Here is a 19,882-nt window from a genome sequence, read left to right as displayed (position 1 = left end):
GTTGCTCTTGTGTATTTAGGTACAAGGTAAAAGCAATTTCTTCAAGGACGATCCATCAAGTCTCCTGGACGATCCTACTCTTGCTTGAGCGGTTCAATGAGCGGTAATTCGCACTCTGAATAGCCACCAAGATTAACCCGGATAAGACCAAAAATATCATGATCAGTATACCCCTCGGATAGCTGTAAATGTCGCATCAGACCATGTAGCTCCCTGTCTTGCATGATGGACACTTACCCATTCAAACCATCATCATGTCGGAAGATCTGCGTCCCGGCCATGAGCCCAGCCGTAGCAGACATGACAACTAGAAATCATGTTCAGCATCCACATACCAATTTTAAAAACAGGGGAAACGTACACATCCTACCCAACCAGGTTAGTAATCACGGCAAGATATCAAACTGGATTTATAAACTCACGCCACACTAACACTTCTCTCCCCGGGACTAGAGCAATTAACCTGAATCCAAGCATTATGAACAGGATGATACCCGACCGCCAGCCCATTAACAGTCGTCCAGAGGCCAAGCCGTCCCCATCTATCGACGTGGGCCTGCAAAACCCTCAACAGAATGAGTGCGACGAGATACACAGCAATTGCAAGCATAACACTCATCCCCCGTCTGCGGGACCAGTCACTCAGAGATGCGAAGAAGACAATGACCGGTAGAGTCAGTAAGCTCCCTATTGCAGCGAGAGCGTTTGCCTGGATGCGAGAGAACCCCAGTGACATGATGATAGTCGGAGTATACGTGGTGAGGGGGCTCCAGGTAGCGAAGACACATGCTGTGGCGAGGAAATGAGGCCATTTGGTATAGTTTGTGAGTGTTTCCCATACCACCTTGACAGGAATTGTTTCAGAGGTGGACCCATTCCATGATTGGGATTTGCAGGCGGACTCTACATCAGAGCATTCACTAGCAACGCCTTCTCTCTCCGGCAGTAACGTGAACAAAGCGATCGCCATAATGACCGACCATATTCCCTCCACTACTGATATCAGTAAAGTTCCATAACGGCTAATGGTGGAAGAAACCAGTACTCACGCAAGAATATCCACTGCCAACCATGCAACCCTCCCTTCCCATCTAATTTGAGCAAGGCAGCACCAAGTAACGGCGACACCGCAGCGCCCCCAAACATTCCAAAAAAAAAAACTGCAATGCGCTTCGTTAACTCCTCCTTCGTATACCATGTTGAAAGAGTGTACATAGCAGCTGGGATATACCCGGCCTCCGCGAGACCCAGTATGCTTCGCGTAAGCAGGAAACCGGTCTTATTCCGAATAAAGATCTGCAATGCGGCAATGACTCCGAAGATGCAGACCTGGGCACTGATCCAGCGGCGGGGTCCGACCTAGTACATGTACACTGAGCTTATTTGAATTCATAGGATAATGTCTATGCATGAGATAGTGTAAGAGAAGAAGTACCTTTTGTAGGACCATATTGGACGGTATTTCCAGGACAATCACACCCAAAAACATTAATTGATTTCCTAGATTAATGATATCTTGGCTTATGCCAATGTCCGATGAGAAATCTCCCGTTAGCGCACTAGCAATATTTGTGCGGTCGATCTGGTAAGTTGCGAAGCCAATGGTGAGAAGTGGGAGGACTCGGAAATCGGCTCTGATTGTAAGTTATCAGTGGGTGGGATTTCCAAGAAGCTTCTGTATCGGCAGGTCTTACATCCTGCGTGTTGTGGTCACATCTTTGGAGATATACCCGCATCCTGAAGTGCTGGATGAATACATTCTTTTCTTGAGATCGGACCATGGAAAATATTGGCAAAGTTGAGGACTGATTGTGTCGAAGTTACAAAGATTTGCGGTCTTGTTGAGCAAACGAATTAGGGACCTTGTGGGTTTACCTTTGGGGTGATAAGATAAGAATTAGTGATCGACGGACTACTGTTTAGAATTCTTTTGTATTTAGCTATTTATTGTTTTAGACTATCATTTATTTTACTACGACAGCGAAACTTCAGTTGCTTGTGGACTATGAGTTTAAACCTAATTGACTTTGATGTTCATTTCATTCGCGTTGCGTATGATAGCCGCCCGTCTCGCATTCATCGCTACGCCGATATATCCGTCAACTCCATTAACAAACCCAACTGGACGGGCATGAAGATGGCAAGACGACTATAAAATCCAGATGCCATGTGCAGGTACATCCGCTCTTCATCCAACCGGCCGCACGATTGCCCTATAAGAACGAGAATGCATGCCGCGATTTTTGGAAGCGAACGAAACCTCCTAACTCGAGGTTAGTCGACCAGCTTCTCAACGAGATTATTGGGGTGGCCTTACATATTAGCCAGCATCTGGACATGGGTGTGCTGGCTACATTGTTCCAACACCGATCGCGCAGCAGCGAGACATCGTGCTTCACTTCGCTCATAGGCCTCTCTCTCCTCAGTAGCCAGTCCCTGCTGCGCGAGTTGGAGCCATTTTCCGTGAATCAAGAATGTAAGAAAATAAGAGCTCAAATATGCCTCTGCCTCCATGTTTTCCTCAAGACAAGAAGAGCGCACTGAAGGAGAATTGAGCGAATGGTTATATGTCTGGAGGATACCAAGCCATGATTGAACCAAGCAATATGCATCTTCTATCTGACGGCACATGTCAACTCGTGGCGCTCGGAGGGCTGCTTGGCTATAGAGCGAATCTATCACACGATCGCAGACACGTCCGTATAAACATTGAAGCGTCAACCGTGCTTCATCAGGGTTCTGGCATCCATCACTGGGCGAATAGTCGGTGAGCTTGTCGCACATCATCTAGGGAGTTTAATATTAGATTATCTTTTCTCCTCTTTGGTGAGGAAGGACTCTCACCGAAGATCGGCCTCTGTCCACCGCGTCGGCTTTTTCAATGGCATAGAGATGCCAGAAGGCATTCTTGAGCAATCGTTCGTCGGCCTGGGTGCAAAGCTGTCGCAGGCGCCGAGAGCTTTGAAGTCCCAAATCCTGCACGAACTGGACACCGAGGGTGATGAGACGGGGTTTGGTGTGATGACCGGATTTGTCTGCGAAGATGATCTGCCACCGGTTAATTTTGTTTTGTACGGCTTCACCTCTGAGCCGACCCACCATGATCAGAATCCCCTGGATGGAAACGTTAGCTGTATCGACCTCGAAATCGGGGCAGAACACTTGCCTGAAATGCCCGAACAGTCGCGCTACCCATTGTCAGATAGTTCGATTCTGACAACGCTCGTTGAAAATATCGAGCGGCCCGTGACATGCCTTCCACGACACTTCTGATACCCGAACGTATGCTTACAAGATAGCAGCCCAACGCCAGGACGGCATAGGCCACCACCACCGTGGCTCGATCGAAACAGTCGGACTTCAGCACAACATCCACACACTCCTGAGCACTTGCCATAGTCAGGAACATATTGACACCAGCACTACAGGCTATCAGCTAAGTCCAGGGGGCTGCCCGTCAGTTGTAGGCAACCTACCAGGGTGTTTCAAAACATGCTGTAAGTCATCAGTACGCTGGTTGTACTCCCACACAAATGCAAGATCGTTGGAAGCTAGAAGCTCCTTACCTTGTATGTAGGTACTAATTCGAGGCTCATTGTCGAGCATCGGTCCCAGCGACGGTTTTTGACCCTCGGGCAAAAGACAGGATGTCATCTTGTCGCCCACAATTTGGCAGTTGAGGAGCTGTGTGGCTCGTTTCACCTTTTCGTAGCGTGGATGATCACCATCAAGGAGAGGTGGGGAGGAATATAGTGCCGGAATGTCGAAGCCTGGAGTTACTTGGCGAGCTATTGTACTTGATGAGTATGCCAGTTATATGGAAAGTTGAGGGGATCACTGTACTTTGAAACTCCTTTTGCAGCTGTGAGAAATCAGCTTTGGCTGCAACGTTAGTCCCACGATGTAATGCAACTTACAATATGGATAGAAAACATCCCGTCACCTCCTTGTTCATAATTTAAACTGGTCGCTGATGGGTCACCATAAGGCGGAGAAAGAGTAGCAGGGCTTGTCTCGGATTCGGATGGACCTCCTAGGACCGAGCCATCAGCCGACCAGTCCGGGCAAGGGTTGCATGATACATCGGGAAGTTCCCAACAGCACAAGTCTAAAGAACCCGGAGCAATTGCCTCCATCCATCCCCGAGGGCTGATTGTGTGCTGTAACGGCAGATCTGAGTCACGTTCGACTAGACTCAAGGCAGGACTGAGCCGCGACGGGGTGAACATGGACCTTGCTGATGCTGGACCTTGGGGATAGATGCAAGGGCTATCCTTCCTCTGGGAGCTGTGCTGTCAGGATAAAGACATGCGTACGAAATGACTTGGAAAACAAGATGGGAACTTACCCGACAGTGCATGCAAGGACTACCTCCATCACCTAGGGTGTTGAGTTTTGGTCAGCTTGAGAACAAAGAAGGAGTGAAATCACGCTATATTGCAAAGTGGCACGATCCACTATGTCGAAAGAGGCAAGTAAGGAAGATAGCAAGAGGAGGGACATCGCCGGGAACTGACATCTAGTCTTCCGCGCCTTGCACGGCTCGCAGGCGCCTCTTCGTCGTGTAATACCCTTACGGATTCCATTCATGATGGCTGTTGGCTTCAATCACGACACAGCAGATATGTGTAAACTGCAAGATCACGCAAAGAGTCTCGTCGAAGACGCAATCGAAAGATGAACAACAGGCCTATAAAAGGCGGGCGCTGCCACCTTCGGAGAGTTGCGTACTACCTTTGGCACGAGAACATGGAACAGTGTATGCACCTTACGAGTGTTCACACTTCCCCTCTCGGGATTTGGTTGCTCACAATTAATCTGGGATAGTTCCCAACCTAGTCCGCCCCACCAAGCCCAACATGAGTCTCATATGCTTTTGCGCTCCGATCATTGTGCCATCACCAAAGCCTTCCAAATCCCCAAAGTGGTCTTTCTGGGATTGGCCGTGATGGCAAAAAGCAAAGAATGAGAATATATCAAGCGCATCACAGGGGCAAATCCCTATGACTGCACACAGTATATGGGATGATTGATCGGGACAGACAGAGAAAGAGCAGGGCGGGGTCTGGTTCCTGCCAGGGCAGCCTGCCTCTTCATGTTGGGGACGGCGGGTCCAGTCACTGCAGCAGTGCATCGCGTATCTCCGATCATCGCACACGAGAGAGATGTTCTTGTAATGACAGATGGTCGAGAGATTTACCATCCAATGAGGTTAGCATTAGAGGCAACCTGCTCGCCCTCGACCAATCGCACGGCTGACGGAGAGACAGGCGTGGATTGCATGTACCGACGGGCAACTGTGCCCATTTGGCGCTATTGGCGGGCTTGGCCAGACTCGCAGGTACTTGGAATGTTTGATTGATAATAACCTGCTGTATGACGTCGGTTGCCAGTGAGAGCAGCTTGCCATCCCTAACGTGTGTCAAGTAGTCACCGGTGGAGGTGTCCTTTGGTTCAAGCCGTGTTTGTCCACAGACATAAACTATCTGTCGTCGGGCTTTCAAAGGCCACAGAACCCCACAAACGTGCGATGGGCAGGCTCCCTGGGAGCTCCCCAAGCCAATTACCCGGATATGTGCACCAGAATGAGCCAAGGCTTTTTAAGCGACTATCAATCTAAGTGCTGCGCCGACCGAAGCACTAGGTGAATCACCCCGGACCAACGTTACATTTACCATGCAGGTTGGATGACCGGGCACACCCCACTGCATCGACGCTATTCACGCCACGCACACACCTCCTTTAATAGGTAAATATAATCAAGGAATCGGTGTTTAGATTTCCCGTCTCCAATTTCATCCGGTCATCTACTATTGAACGCCACCTAGATCGGACTGGGAAGACCATAGCCAGCCACTTCTTAGGGCCGGGCCTGGCCGTGAGTCTCAGCCGCGGCCCACTGACCCACACCAGCCCCATACACCCTGGTCTAGGACAGCGCCAAAGAAAATATTTTCACAGGGGTTGGCCTATTCCAACACCCGGTCCAGCACAGCTCCTCGTTCGTACCCCCCTCTGATCTGCGGTGCTTTCGGTCGGCTATCGGATGGCAATTAGCCGAAATACTAACTCGGTGTTTCGTGCTCATTCTCTTCCTCTCTCTCTGATACAAACAACACTGTCCGGGACTCAGAGTATTCCTTCTGGCCAGTCCATCTCAGAGGAGAAACAATTGGGGAAATTGACTGTGCATGACGTTCGCCAGCGGTGGCTAGCTCGAAGTTTCCCAAAGGATGTTCGCATCGCTCGACTGGCGATGCTGATATGGCCCAGACCTCGCGAACCCGACCGGTGGCCATATACGTGTGAGTAATCACCTATACGAGTATCATTAACAACTAGGGCATCTATCGAATACCAGTGGGAGGGAACTCCAGGACAGTTGCAAACTGATGTAGGACAGGCTGCTGCACGAGTATCGCCGTGATGCATTTTAGCATTGATCACCGAATTTGTAAGGGCCCAGATACCATGCCATCTACCGAATTTCACGGAATGAGGATAAATCTATGCTCTTTAGGGGTCTAGGAAGGAAACACCTACATGAGCCCTCTTAAACGGAGACGGCAAGCACCAGCTGAGGAAAGCTAGCTAGACCACGGGAATCAATGGCCCCCGTGGCATCTTCCAGCGACGGAGAAAAAAAGAGGAATGGAATTTCAGCTCGACTCCAAACGGCGGGGAGCGTGTTAATGCGCCTAGATCTACCCGTACTCCACCCATGCCGCCGTTCAGCCAGGAAATTGATCCTGCTGCGTCAGTGGCACACACCATTGCCATACGTCCGAGACTTCCCCACCCATGACTTTTCCAATAGCAATGCGCAGCAGTCGACACGCAGGTCCTGCCTGATGAGACCCAGCTTGGTACACTACTGTCTGCCGGGCCGATGGACTGAATATCAGTCGAATGGGGAGCAGCCAGTGCCATGTACTGGTGGCAATGACTTCGGACAGGGTATCGATGTCATCGACCGAAATCTGCAACGGCATCGAATTAGCGCCATTCCTTGTATTTACTCCACTGGCAGCAGAATAATAACCAAGAGTGCGAGGGTACCCATGAGTTCAGCGGAATACATACCGGCCCAACCTTCACCTTCCACCCAAGTTGTATGGCAATCGCAACGCAAGAATTACTAATGATGCTCCGGCTGGGATGTCTCGGTACTATCAACGTATAGTTACCGTGCTCCTCCTGCACCCCAATAAATGCAGACGCTGTGAACCCATCGATGAATGACCCATGTCGGGTGTTTTTCAGCCGGAGCTTCATACTATATCCATCCCGTTCTGCCTGTCGACCATCTAGCTGCCCTGTATCCTCCAACCCCCTTTTCCACCCCTCATCCCAAGTTTTATTTCCAGAGCAGTTCTGAGTCTCCGCTGCAGTGGGAACGTCATCAGCACCATCATCGATCAGAACTATTGCGTTCTGCGCCGCCGTTCGCGGATACACCACACCCGGCCGCACAAACACACAGAAAGTATACTGCGCCGGAGAATCGCGAATGCGAGGAACACTAGGGCCAAACAGAAGCGGGCGAATGTAGAGCACCGCATCTGTCTGAGGCGGAGGTACATAGGAAGTATTGACTGCTACTGCATTCCTAACACACTCTAGGAAGATGTGCTCGGGAACAGCCGTCATGCCTACCGCCGCTGCAGCATCTGCTAAGTGACGGGCATGATCGTGGGGCCGGAAGAGAAGGATGCGGTTATCTCGCGTACGTCGGGCTTATAGCAGAAGCCGAAATCAGTATGCTGAATTACTTTGCTGAGAAGAGAAGAATGTAATAAATTACCAGTAAGGGACTCATAATATGGTCCTCCGTAGTTTAGTCCCACTGCGAAGCCGTTGATTTGAAGATTTGGGTTGTTGATCACTGTGGGTGCGCTCCAGGAGCTTGTTGTAGGGGTGTAGGTGCATTCCACATGAGAAGTGGGAACTATATCAGTTGTAGTAAATCTTAGCTCCAATGCTATAAGTTCAAGACTTGCAAGGCCGTCAGCGAGAGAGACAACGTACATTCAACGCTTTGGCTTCCAAGGGAAGACCAATCTGTCGGACCGGTTAGCGCACCGCATCGGAGTACGGAGTCCTTAATAGGCGGCCAGGGGTACGAGACTTACCGATGGTATCGGATGGAGGCTCAGGGAATATATCTGAATTCATTTTGGCTCTGATAGTGGCGATCTATAGGACAGATCGGTGTTTATTTTGGAGTGCATTCTCTGAAGTGTATACACCGATGTTATACTTCAGGCAGGGCGCCTTGTTTCGGTATTACCGGAAAGCGAGGATGGGCCGGAATTGTCATGCATGGCACTAGTTTGCCACTCTATTCCAGAGTAACTTCCGGATAGCGGTCCGAGGATCGACGGATCTAGGCTCGGCCATGCCGTAGCTCAAACCTTCGTCTTGTGGATCAGGGACGCGGGGTGTTCAGCTTTTGTGATTAAACAAGGTAAAATCAAAGAACATTGCATTTGCCGAGAATGAATTTTTTTCGATAAGGGCTGCTAAAAGCATCATGCATTTTTAGATAAGCTAAAGCTATAGCTAGTAGCTAGGAGGATCTCACAGTATACATCAAATGCCCAAGACTGTAAAAGCAAGTACTGCCTCAGTGATTGCTGTGGTTAGCCCAAGCTTTGTTAGGCCACTTCCAACCCCCCAAATTCCTGAATATCATTACCTGGGAAGTGTATGTTTCTTCCCCAGATTTCACCCTTTCCCAGCCACGATGCTCTAATAAGTGCGTAGAGCGGCTATTTTCCCAGCCTCTAAAGCTCGACCCACCATCATGGAAGACTCTCCTGACCCAGTTCTTCGTATCCTTATATGAGCACACTGGGATAGTGCTCAAGCTGACTGATGGACTTTCGTGAAGTGTTTTGAATTCATATTGGTTAATCACGCATAAACTCATGTCCATCTCAGAAAGCCAAAACTCAGTCCTAATTCGAACCCCGATGGAAGAATGGCCTGTAAACTCGCAGTCATGTCTGAGATTCCCATATGGCTTCCTGCTGTCGGCATTCAATGGGACATTATCACCAAATATTATCTCGCCGGGACGTAGTATATATGTTTGAGTGTCCTTACACTGTCGTATCAAATGAAGCTTATCGTGAAATATGATACTGGTGCATGGACAGATGTCGACCTTGCCTGCATACGGCATACATTGAAAATCTGCTTTAAGGAAGTAGCATTTGAAACAGCATGGCTTCTGCGGCCGGACGCGACAGAGGGCGCTTGGATGAAGCGTCGAACAATCATGGCAATATTTCCAGCGGTCATTCTTAAGCCGAAGAAGTAGCTGTATTCTAGGCTTTTCCTTAGCGTTGGGGCATAGAATCACCCGTTCTTCGGGCGGGAGAAGCTGGCGAAGTTTCATTCCTTGCGTCTTAAGGTATCTGTCCAGACAAGCGAAGATATATCTGCAACTCAACCCGAACCAAATCTGGTCGGGGGTGGGCAGCAGCGCCAACATTCTTTCAATTAACTCCGGTGGTACAATTCGCCGTGGCGTTTCCAATTGCCTTTGCCGAAACACGGAATCTTCAAGTTTCAAGAACTGGTACTTGGCTTGTTTGCTTCTCTTTTTCAATACTTTGACAGGCGTTGTCAATTGGGAGATTGGCTTGCCGTCGGCCGTACGCGCTGAAGAAGCCATGATAGAAAGGAGCCAAGAGGTTAGGCGATATTCTTATCCAGCGATTCGTAAATAGGAGGTGTCGCTTGGGTCGTACTGTTGGTATGAGGTAGACTTCTGAACCAAAAGCAAGAACATGTGTACCTCAACTATGTCTGTGGTCAAAACCGACAGATGTAAATTAACGTGGTCAACACTGGTATTTTGCAGCGGAATTATCGAACAAGTAGGCGATAGCGAGGCCAAGGTCTACCTTCGTCGTTGGTGGGTCGGTGTGAGATGTAGGACAAGAGAAATTTAATCCGTCATAAATAGTAACGTGATAATAAGGAACCTTTGTATTCGGTAGGTGTGTCGCCACCACAAACGAAATGACAAAAGTACTATGCTAACCGACCCAGATCAACCTGGCGGATACCATACCATACCAGAGTGGCGTGCGGGTGAAAGCAGAACTAAGTCTGTGTGTGTAATTAAAAACGTATGTATCTGCAGTCAGCTGTTCGAGGCTCCTTTGAGTCCTTTGGCTGGGATGCTACTTCGTACAATCATTGATTGATGCTTATTATTTACGGAAGCCACCACAACGACAAGCACATTTACATAGGGAGGCACTACTACTGCTACACAAGCCAGGATTCCTCCGCACCGGCTCCGCTCATGAGCTTTTCAACACTGATGGCATTGATTGGATAAGGGTATGGGAGCAGCACCTAATGTGGGACAGACTTTCACATGCTCTGGTTAAAAGACTGGTCGTTGATAGTATATAAATATTTAGCAAAGATTAGCCCGCCCTGATGTTCATTAGTTCTCTAGTAGAAGCCTCTAACTGCTGACTCCAATAATCACTATGTTGTCCGGTATATATCAGGAGCAATATAATTTGTCGCAGACTCAGCTCCTCATAGACAAAGTCAACCGGGCCCGCCAGCTTGAACATCGTATGCCTCTCAGACCTGAGACAATTACCTCTGATGAACGGTAAATGGGGGAGGAAGCTGTCGAGAATTTCGCCTGCTCTCTGGATACTTTGCTCGCTTTTTCCGCTGCAGAGAAGACCTCGGATGTAACCCGACGTACCGCCCCATTCATCATAACGTCGGATTAGGACGAAGTTGGTACCTTGCAGAAGGAAGACATCATCACCTCCACAAGCGCCAGACGCGGTTACACAGCTGTCATACGACATGATACTATATAGAGGCCCACCGCCATAGATTACCATAGCGTTTTGCCTTTCGCCTTTTTGTATCTGCGCGAAACCTTTTCCTGCCAGGAGTTGGTGCAGGGACTTGTCAGAGGACTGAGTCACATTCCTGAGATGTCCTATATGGGTGAAGCTAATTTAGAAAGATAGACACAAGTCCGTATCTGGAATGCTTCCAATAATCGCACTTTCAGGAGCACGCTGCAGCTCCAGAACGTTGAAGAGCTCTAGTGCGGTTCCAATACGGTGTTCACGCGGCATGGTACGCAGAAGGCGCACAAATAGGCACATTGGGCTCTCCGAATAGTCCACAATGACCTCAAGTCCTCGGCCTTCCTCGGCTTTGCTGGATGCACTAGATGCACTAGCAAGACCAAGTAGGCCATATACACGATCACGAACATCGGAGCATTGAGCCAGACCAAATTTCAGAATCAGGTCCACAAGTCCTATCTTTGTAAAAGTGCTTCTTCCCTGATCACTCTTGTCTAACTCATCTAGAATATCCCTTGCATGGCGACCTGCCGGTGTGCTGTCAAGAATCATATTAACTCCCGTAAAGCCGCCAAGGGCAAACTCGCGCTTGTTCCACCTCGGCAGCCGTCTAAAAACTGACCACGCAGTCGACTTTGATCCACAAAATAAGATGATGTTTCGTGCCAGAAATAACTCCTGGATTATCCACAGCCTGGTCCAGTAGGACCGTTGGTATATTGTGTCGAGGGCGTTGATCGTTGCCTTATTCTTCCTCAGCTTAATTGGGACGATGGTGTTGTTCGCTGTCGAATCAATGCATAGATCAAAGATGAGATCGCTCTCGGCTGTGGCTGGTCCAAGCCAGACCAGCACGTTTTCTGCCTCTGCAAAAAGATCGCCCATTCGCTGGACCTGGGTATTACGCTCGGAGATGTCATTCTGATTGATACAGATTGCGTCCGCGAAGAAATAAGTGTCTCTGTAGCACTGCTGGCTAATATCTTCAGGAAGTTGTACAGATTCTCCCGGATGAAGAAGAGCCGATCGTTGACGAGGATCGGTTGGTCAGCTGCGGTGGTTCCCCATTCATAAGAGAGGCTGTTGTGGTCGGGTTTCTCTGCGAATTTGCATGTCTTGAGAGAAAGTCTAAGAGATTCTTCAGGGGCGCTAGACTCGAATTTGAGAAGTCGAATGTAGTGTCCATCGAAAGGCAGTACGGTATGGATAGATCCTGCCGTATTGGCCATCATGAGTGACGTACAGTCTGGTGTAGTCGTCAGTCACCCGCAAAAGTAATCCGAGGCCGAGAAATTTTAGGTACAAGATTTGCGGTACACGGCGACTCACCTCAATATATCCACAGTCTAAGGCTGCATTTAGGCTATATAGGCTCGGTCTAAGCCACCATCTAAGCCCCCTGCCAAGCCCGCGTCTAGGTTCACATACGGCTTCAAAGGTCATCCCCTTATTCATTACGCAAAACCAGATGACAGGTAAATGCGACCAGATTTGAACGCTCAAACAATGTGTAAACAGTCTTCATACTGTGTGAGAGAGTCTCCTGTATACTTTTATATTTTTGGCGTCACAGTTTCACCAAGTAATGCGGGTTATGGGTAGTAATCGCTAAGACTCAACAACCTACTGAATCCATAACGTAGCTCCTACTCAAGTCGGTCACTGATGTAATTCCTTATAAAGATGCCTCTTTAGACAAGTATATCCCGACCATTAGAGGTTTGTAGACCTTACGTAGAATTAAATGATCATATTATAGTGACTATTACACAAAACAGAGACTGCCATGATGCGTTGGAACACATCCCACGAATTGGTCGCAAAGGAATGCACGAGAATGGAGATGAGTAATGGGAACGAGTTTGGCGAGGGGTTAGATAAGGACAAGCCTCATGAATAAGAATGAATCAAGACGTTGGAGCATAATCCGTTGAGGAAGGAACACATGTCAATTCATTGGACTATGAAGTTGGTAGCATTGGCAGCGACTTGGAATAGCAACGTAGCAGAAGGAAGAAGACAAAACACAAAATTTGCACTCAGTAGTGGCAGGGTTCGGGAAAGCCTACATACATTTTTTAGGTATAAGACCGTCAAAATCTTCTTGGCCACCGCCAGTAAGGGCCGGACGCTTCGCATTTCCTCCATTAGCGGACCATCTGACATACCCCTCAGAACTTAGAAATGCCTTATCCTAGAGTAGCATACTGTATACCTTTTCCCTACATGACTGACTTGAGAAATGTAATAGAAGGCTCGAAACAATTACTCATATGTCCTACAACTCAGGAGTTGAGTGAAGAAGAGATTGTTGATATTATCTAACGCTGTTGACAACTCTCGGCTTTATAATGTGGAGGATTGGGAGGATTGTACCTGCGCAACTTATGTTTTCTTGAATAATTTTGACTGTTCTACATACATCACTCTCGAAATTCAGTCATAACTAGGTTGATTTACCGCTTGAAATTTGTTCTTAAACTTGCACAAATAGCTATCATATCTCTGCAATTTAATGCACAACAAACGTTCATACAGACGGGTAAATCGCAAAAGGGTCGATAGGTAATACACGGAGATATGTAACGATTTGTCCACTGCACACCTCACGCCAAAATACCAACAAAAACAATGTTTTGGACAACGTCAACTATAACTGAAGAGTACCCCAACCCTGGCGCCCTTTCATCCTTCCATCAATGACACCAATCAATGGTTATCACATTGGTAAACATAGTTAATGGTCACGAGGCAACCGTCTCCCCTATGGTATGTGCCGCACTTCTTACACCCGCCAATTTTGCGGATGTTCTGGTAGTCATTCCACATATCATTACCACTGATACTGCAGTTCTGGCCTTGTATAAAGACACCACAACCACGATTCTGGTCTCCCCAGCAATTTCCACTAAGCGAGTTTAGATCACTAAGCAAAGCAGTCAGTCGTTTCCTCATTCTAATCAAACATGCGACAAATATAGCTTACTCCGCCGAGTGATAGGTAGGATCATCGTCGCGATACAAGGTATTTACAGCGTGATCGCACCATTTTAACAGATCAGGTGTACTGCACATAGACGAGCCCTTGCAATCATAGTCGTCGGGAACCGGCTCGAAGATATTGGTCAAGGGATTGTAGCCTTGCGCCTGAACCACGAACTTGCTAGTGTCGATAGTGGAGGTGCCGATTGGCAATGTCCAAGTATAAGTGTAGTCTGTAATGGTGAGAGTGATGGGTCCGACTACTGACCAGGACCACGGCGGAGCTGTAGAGCCTTCAGGAACGGTGCCACTATACTTGTATAATGTCGTTCCCTCGACCATGTACGGGGCACAGACATAGTTATCGATCTTGAAGTTGATGCTCCAACCCGGATCTGTGTCAAACTCACATCCCACCGAGTCCCAAATGTAGAGACGAACAAAGGAATAAGGGACCAGTATGTCGGCGTGGATCGTAGTTGAACCCTCACTGGTTGATGCGTAGGAGTTCGTCACGGTTTTACCATCGGGCAAGGGTGTAGTCTCCACAGTCACGGTATTCGATGATGAACCCAGATTCCCGCTGCCACCCACGGCACTAACATGGAGTGCGTAACTGGTACCGGGGTCGAGACCGCCAATTGTGACGGTTGTCATTGAACTGGGGACACTTGCAATGAGGCTGTCGCCGGAATACACATAGTAGCCAAGAGCATCTGAAACTGCGTCCCACGACAGTTTAGCGGAGCTGTAATCTGATGTCACAACTGTCAGTCCAGACAAAGCTCCTACAGCACCTCCAGATCCCCAAGATGCAGCGTCCGCATTTAACGGTGAACCACCGTTAATTGAATCCATCATGCTTTGGATATAGGAATCTGCGGGCAGAGTATCGTATGGGTTGGGTAAAGTGTCATCCGTAAGCTGCAAAAAGCCTGCTCCGCGTTCATTTGCTAACTTAGCTACCTCACTCACAGCGCTTTCTGGAACATCATATACGATATGCCAGAGCTTTCGTGGATCTTTTGGCGTCCAATCATTGGGAGTATACGAGTTGACGTAGGAGTCGTAGCTCAACTCAAATGTGAGCAGCGTGTCCATAGTGTCCTCGTAACAAGATGCCATGGGAGATCCCGGGTCAAGACTGTGAGTGCACCGGGGTGGGCGCGCTTAGTATATGCATTGATATACTTGTACAGGTTGACGTATTCGTTGTTGTTGCCGCACTCAGGCCAGCCTTCGTCGAAGAAAATGCCGCCAATGCTGTCGCCGTAAAGCTTGTACCACATATCCACGTCTTCTTCAATCTGAGCTGTCCAATCGGCCAAGTCTCCGGACCCTAGGCGTGTTTGGAACTTCTGGTCACTCACGCCCAGGTATCCAGTTCGCACATATCCGAGGACGGTCTTTCCTGCGGACGAAGCTCGCTGGATGACATCTTCCCAGTTGCTGTCAACTGTCGAATCCGGTCCATTGACAATATTGGCAACTAATATAGGCATCTTGTTTGCCGTAATCTATGAGCCGGTCCCAAGCTGCTGGATCACTCAGCGGATTGATGTATGATGCGACTGCAACCTGCTGTCCTTGGCCATCCAAATCGTCGGTAGGATCTGAGCCGATAGCGGTCATTGTCGCCGTGGCTGTGGTAGTAATGGTGTTTTGCACATCGCAAGATGTGACGGTCACACAGGCTGTTGAGCAGGCGAATTGAGGGGCTACGGGCTGTACCTCACATCCGACGTTGCATTGCGTTGCAGTTCGCGCTTGACAAACCGTAGCAGTGGGACCACCCTGAAGGGACGCAGATGGAATGATGTTATTTGTCGTGATGGCCCCGTTCATAGAGTAGATTAATGACAAGACGAAGGCCCCAACAGCCAAGTCGTGAAGATGGGATGAACTGATAGTTGGGTTTAGTCGGCGAGCCTGAGTCAGCGCCCATCCCACTACCGTATTCAGTCCTGCAACAACCTCCGCATCGGTCCATGGAAACCGTCTCTGATTCATGAGAAGCCAGTTGGGATATCCATCCCGTCCGATTCCGTCTGCGAGAATATTCTGCGCCCCACAGATAATGTCCATATCTAAAGAGCGAGCTCGGAGAGTAGAGGAAGGGAAAAAGTCGGAGCCCAGATCGCAGTTGCTGGTGTCTGATCTCGACAACAGAGCTTGAAGGTGCGCCGCCGTCTTTGCGTCTAACTCAATTCCCATGTCCCCGGCGCTCGCACCATTTCCGGCACTCGCAAAGGTCGTAAACGAGGCTGGCCATCCAGTTGCCCTGTCTTGTTCGGGAGCCTGCGTTATAGTCTGTCCCGAACTGTTGTCATCGGTTACGAAGACAATGGCGGTGGCGGTTTCCAGATCGAAAGAATCCTCCAGTTGCTCTGGTGGTATCTTGATAGGGACTGGGACGACCTTGTCTTCCTGGTAAACCTTGGCAATCAAGAAGCCGAGCACTGCAACGGCTCCCGCCGCCAGAAGAGTTATATAGCGCTTCTGGAGGCTACCCGATTGAATCACTCGATCGGGATTATCAAGTATATCCAACACCCCTTGGTAACAATTTGAGTCGATCTCCGCCCCGCACTCACTATCCATGGTGGATTTTAGGCTGGTCTGCATATCCGGAGATAGGAAGGCTAGAATTCCATTCTCGGTCGGGTCACCAACCGCTGTGACCTCAATCACGGACCCGGTAAGTGCAGGCGTGGCAATCTAGAGGGGTGTGTTAGGTGGTTTACAGAGAATCATTTGCGGGAAGGGATTTGTGATAGACGAACTCCATCTGTGGTGTACTGGCTCAGATCGCCCACGGAGAAATACTCATCCTCTGCATGGCAGAGTCGAGCAAAAATAGAAAAAAGATAGACGAGGAACGGTGGCAGGCGTGTCATTGTGTCTAAATAGAAAGAATTGGGGAGTTAGGACCACGCTAGATTTGCAGGCACTCCTAGATGTAGTACTAGGATTCTTCTTCTCAAAAGACTCAAACTACTGGACTAGCACCTGTGGTATTATATATTGTGTGGCTTCAACTAGATCCCACATTGACATAAGTTTTCTCTCCACATGTCTTACAAAATAGAATCCATAGTTGAAGTTGCGCACCCATTCAGTAAAGGGAACATGCAGGCTAAGACAAAATCTGTACAGACAAGCCTTCCGCATTGGGGGTTCATCCTACGTTCGGCCGAGGATACAAACAAATGATGGGCCATGCCAAGGCTACCTCCCCACTGTAGCTACTGGTACCTGAAATTTGAATATCCGCATGAGCTCGAAGAGCAATATCATACCGATGATAACTCTTCACCGAGTAGACCAAATAGCACAGATTAATACTAGTTCGGTTGTATTAGCTGGTATAGACTGATCGTGACTGGGTATGTCTTCCGCTTTTGTCACCGCCTTCTCCAAACGCATTAACCCCAAATTGCTGTTCCGACCCATGTACCGTAACAGCAATTGAAACACCAAACTCCAGAACTCTCTGTTTGCTTCAATCCCATGACACCCCTGACCATGTCACACAATACCGAGAACGATGCTCTCTCATACAGATTTCAGGAGGCATGCATGGAGGGTGATCTTCGGAGAGTCCAGAGGGCTCTTACCAGCGGAAGACTGTCTGCTAAAGATCTTGACACTGGACTAAGGATTGCCACTAAAGGGGCATATCCGGACATAGTAGCCGCCCTCTTTAAGGCAGGTGTGCCTATGTCTCCCAATGCAATCGGCTGTCTCTGTGGGAATGATACGAAACAGGACCCGCGCGTCATTCGCCTCTACTTTGATCGTGGTCTGAAGCCTAGTGATTGTATAACGACTAATGGCGAGCCTCTTCTGCGGTATGTCAATCTCCAAACACCATTGTTATTGATTGCAAGTCTAATTCTTGCCCATTGTAGATTTTATTCGGTTAACTGTGCCCGGGAATTACTCGAAAGAGGCGTTGACCCCAACCGCTGTGGTCCGAGAAAGATAAGCCCCCTCTCCAGCTCGCTTGATCTAGTCGGGGAGGACAACGGAGCTACATTCGATTTGCTTGTGCAATATGGGGCGAAGCTGGAGCCCAGTCTCTTATTTGACGCCCTTGTTTGGAGGTGCGATGCAGCTATCAAATTTCGCTTCCTTCTCTCCAGGGGTCTTGATCCGACCACGACAATTTCTGCAAAATGGGGAACGCCGCTACATGTTGCATCCATTTCCGCCAATAAGGAAGTTATAAAAATCCTTCTCAACTTGGGAGCAGATCCAAACTTCCGATCATACTGTACAAAATTTAAGAACAACAGTCCCGTGGAAGTGGCCCAGTGGAAGATGCGAGCTTCTCATGAAGGCTCTTCCATGAAGGGAACGTATCAAAGTGTAATAGAGCTTCTCGAATCCGCACAAACCGGGGTTTCTCGTCCCACAATTGCTGCGTCGGAGAGGTCAAATACCGAGAGTGTTACGAAGGCCCCCGCGGCCAGGAGAACAGAAATTAACCAAGGACTCAATGTTGTCGACGCTACACTGTCAGGTTCTTCAACGGATAACTCGAACTCGACTGCCGAGGGTTTTGAAAAGACGCAGGAGACCCGAAAGATGGAAATTAGAGGGGAAGGTAGCGTTAGTAGTCGGACACGCAGTCGTACCAAGACTGTCTACTAAAATGCGAAAGTACTACGTATCAATATCCGTGGCATTCGTTTGGAGTATGATGAGTTGGCTATGCGGGGAATATCGATTTAAAGTCTTCCGAGCATGCAATGACGCTGTGAGATTGTTGATGCACATGTACCTTAGAAGGGATATGGCCTACTTGGTGGTAATAACTAGATCTTAGAGGCAAGAGACAGGTCCAAACGGGCTCCTCGAAAGACATTGGCAGCGACTTTGACATTAGGGCATTCACTGTAGCCAGACACGTTTTGAAGACATTCCCACCTGCGTAGGCGTTAATCACGGTCTCCATGCTCGTCTTCCGGGATTCCCGTTCTGCCTAATATTACCCAATATCATGATCTTCATGTGTGAAAATTCTGCCGGCAAAATCAAGTTTCCTTCGGAACCCTACATTTACCCCACGTAACTGACTGGATCCCCGTTGGGTGGATCGCCGAAAAATATTGGTGACCCAATCAGGCCCGCCACGGCTGCTGCAGGGAAACTATTCAACAGGTAGAACCAATAAACAGATCTGAGACACTAGGTCGTTGTTCATCTACTAAGCTGACACTATTGATAGCTAGCCAAGGTACAGCGCCTCGGACAATATTCGCCCCACTTCTGAACAATATCCTTCAGGGTCCTTCCAACCCTCCATATCCGATTTGTTGGTCCCTTTACACAGTGGTATGGGTCCGGTCTCAGGAGATTACTTTCCACTAGATCACAGCCCACCGCAAAGCTAGATACAGCCATTCGTCGATCCTATTGATCCCCCCAAGCAGACCTTCATTATTCGCGGTCTATGACTGTAATCATACCAATGACAGCTATTGAGGTCGGTTTATTGACAACTCGAACGAGTTGAAGACGGAAGACAGTATTCCTGGAAATCTCCACTTGACCTATCGCGTACGTAGTTGATGTCCAGGTAGCGGTGAATATCTATGTACGCAGGTTACCTTCGCTCCTATGAGGTGAGTGTTAGGAGTGCCCAAGAGGTGCTCTATCTGGATTGCGATGATGGTAATCTTTTTAGTAAACCCACGTGGCTCGGCTTCTGTTGACCTTCAGGAACGATGTCTGACGCTTCCTCGGATATATCTAGCTGACAATAGCGTGCCTTGAGGCAATTGGGCATTGTCACTTTTTCTGTGGTTCAAAGCCGGCTGATGAACCCATTGGTCAGCACCACAGCAGAATATCTTATACCGTGGTATATTCGATTACCACTAAGCCAATGATGGTGACCGACTGAGGATACTCACTATAACTGAGAGGACACAATGAGACACGGTGTGGTAAATTTCCTAAACTAGACCAGGCCACTTTTCATGACACATACATTGAGCGACTTCAGCCAAAATGTCCTCGGTACAGTA

General features: G+C 48.6%; 6 protein-coding genes across 6 annotated transcripts; 1 reads left to right on the top strand and 5 right to left on the bottom strand.

The window, feature by feature from the left end:
• Positions 1 to 55: 55 nt before the first annotated feature.
• Positions 56 to 4,136, bottom strand: BO79DRAFT_280890 (MFS transporter/fungal specific transcription factor domain-containing protein; the record flags this gene model as incomplete). The annotated part of the gene is made up of 14 exons (XM_025688099.1): positions 56 to 182; positions 238 to 307; positions 362 to 366; positions 423 to 993; positions 1,050 to 1,359; positions 1,436 to 1,634; positions 2,180 to 2,263; positions 2,318 to 2,787; positions 2,845 to 3,048; positions 3,161 to 3,422; positions 3,477 to 3,495; positions 3,567 to 3,788; positions 3,844 to 3,862; positions 3,918 to 4,136. 14 exons carry the CDS (start codon positions 4,134 to 4,136, stop codon positions 56 to 58), a joined length of 2,781 nt encoding a protein of 926 aa, XP_025541609.1.
• A 2,579-nt stretch (positions 4,137 to 6,715) lies between these two features.
• On the bottom strand, positions 6,716 to 8,175 carry BO79DRAFT_280883 (branched-chain amino acid aminotransferase; the record flags this gene model as incomplete). The annotated part of the gene is made up of 5 exons (XM_025688098.1): positions 6,716 to 6,980; positions 7,084 to 7,736; positions 7,805 to 7,948; positions 8,029 to 8,061; positions 8,133 to 8,175. 5 exons carry the CDS (start codon positions 8,173 to 8,175, stop codon positions 6,732 to 6,734), a joined length of 1,122 nt encoding a protein of 373 aa, XP_025541608.1. The 3' UTR covers positions 6,716 to 6,731.
• A 472-nt stretch (positions 8,176 to 8,647) lies between these two features.
• BO79DRAFT_102479 (uncharacterized protein) lies at positions 8,648 to 9,334 on the bottom strand (the record flags this gene model as incomplete). The annotated part of the gene is made up of 1 exon (XM_025677876.1): positions 8,648 to 9,334. A coding segment is annotated over one exon (687 nt), but the record flags the coding sequence as incomplete, so codon positions are not given.
• A 1,114-nt stretch (positions 9,335 to 10,448) lies between these two features.
• Positions 10,449 to 12,140, bottom strand: BO79DRAFT_236490 (uncharacterized protein; the record flags this gene model as incomplete). The annotated part of the gene is made up of 3 exons (XM_025684587.1): positions 11,865 to 12,140; positions 11,026 to 11,826; positions 10,449 to 10,980 (listed from the first exon to the last, which is right to left on the bottom strand). The coding sequence occupies exons 1-3, from the start codon at positions 12,095 to 12,097 to the stop codon at positions 10,449 to 10,451; spliced, it is 1,566 nt and encodes a 521-aa protein (XP_025541606.1). The 5' UTR covers positions 12,098 to 12,140.
• Positions 12,141 to 13,471: 1,331 nt separating this feature from the next.
• On the bottom strand, positions 13,472 to 16,744 carry BO79DRAFT_215772 (uncharacterized protein; the record flags this gene model as incomplete). Its single annotated transcript, XM_025683282.1, has 7 exons — positions 13,472 to 13,515; positions 13,655 to 13,791; positions 13,852 to 14,991; positions 15,039 to 15,364; positions 15,426 to 16,402; positions 16,442 to 16,565; positions 16,631 to 16,744. 7 exons carry the CDS (start codon positions 16,742 to 16,744, stop codon positions 13,472 to 13,474), a joined length of 2,862 nt encoding a protein of 953 aa, XP_025541605.1.
• Positions 16,745 to 17,372: 628 nt separating this feature from the next.
• BO79DRAFT_252954 (ankyrin repeat domain-containing protein) lies at positions 17,373 to 18,503 on the top strand (the record flags this gene model as incomplete). Its single annotated transcript, XM_025685960.1, has 2 exons — positions 17,373 to 17,698; positions 17,759 to 18,503. The coding sequence occupies 2 exons, from the start codon at positions 17,373 to 17,375 to the stop codon at positions 18,501 to 18,503; spliced, it is 1,071 nt and encodes a 356-aa protein (XP_025541604.1).
• Between the last annotated feature and the right edge of the window lie 1,379 nt (positions 18,504 to 19,882).

The sequence above is a fragment of the Aspergillus costaricaensis genome (assembly GCF_003184835.1).
Source record: "Aspergillus costaricaensis CBS 115574 unplaced genomic scaffold BO79scaffold_9, whole genome shotgun sequence".
NCBI classification, from domain to species: domain Eukaryota; kingdom Fungi; phylum Ascomycota; class Eurotiomycetes; order Eurotiales; family Aspergillaceae; genus Aspergillus; species Aspergillus costaricensis.
This window is presented reverse-complemented; position numbering and strand designations above follow the sequence as displayed.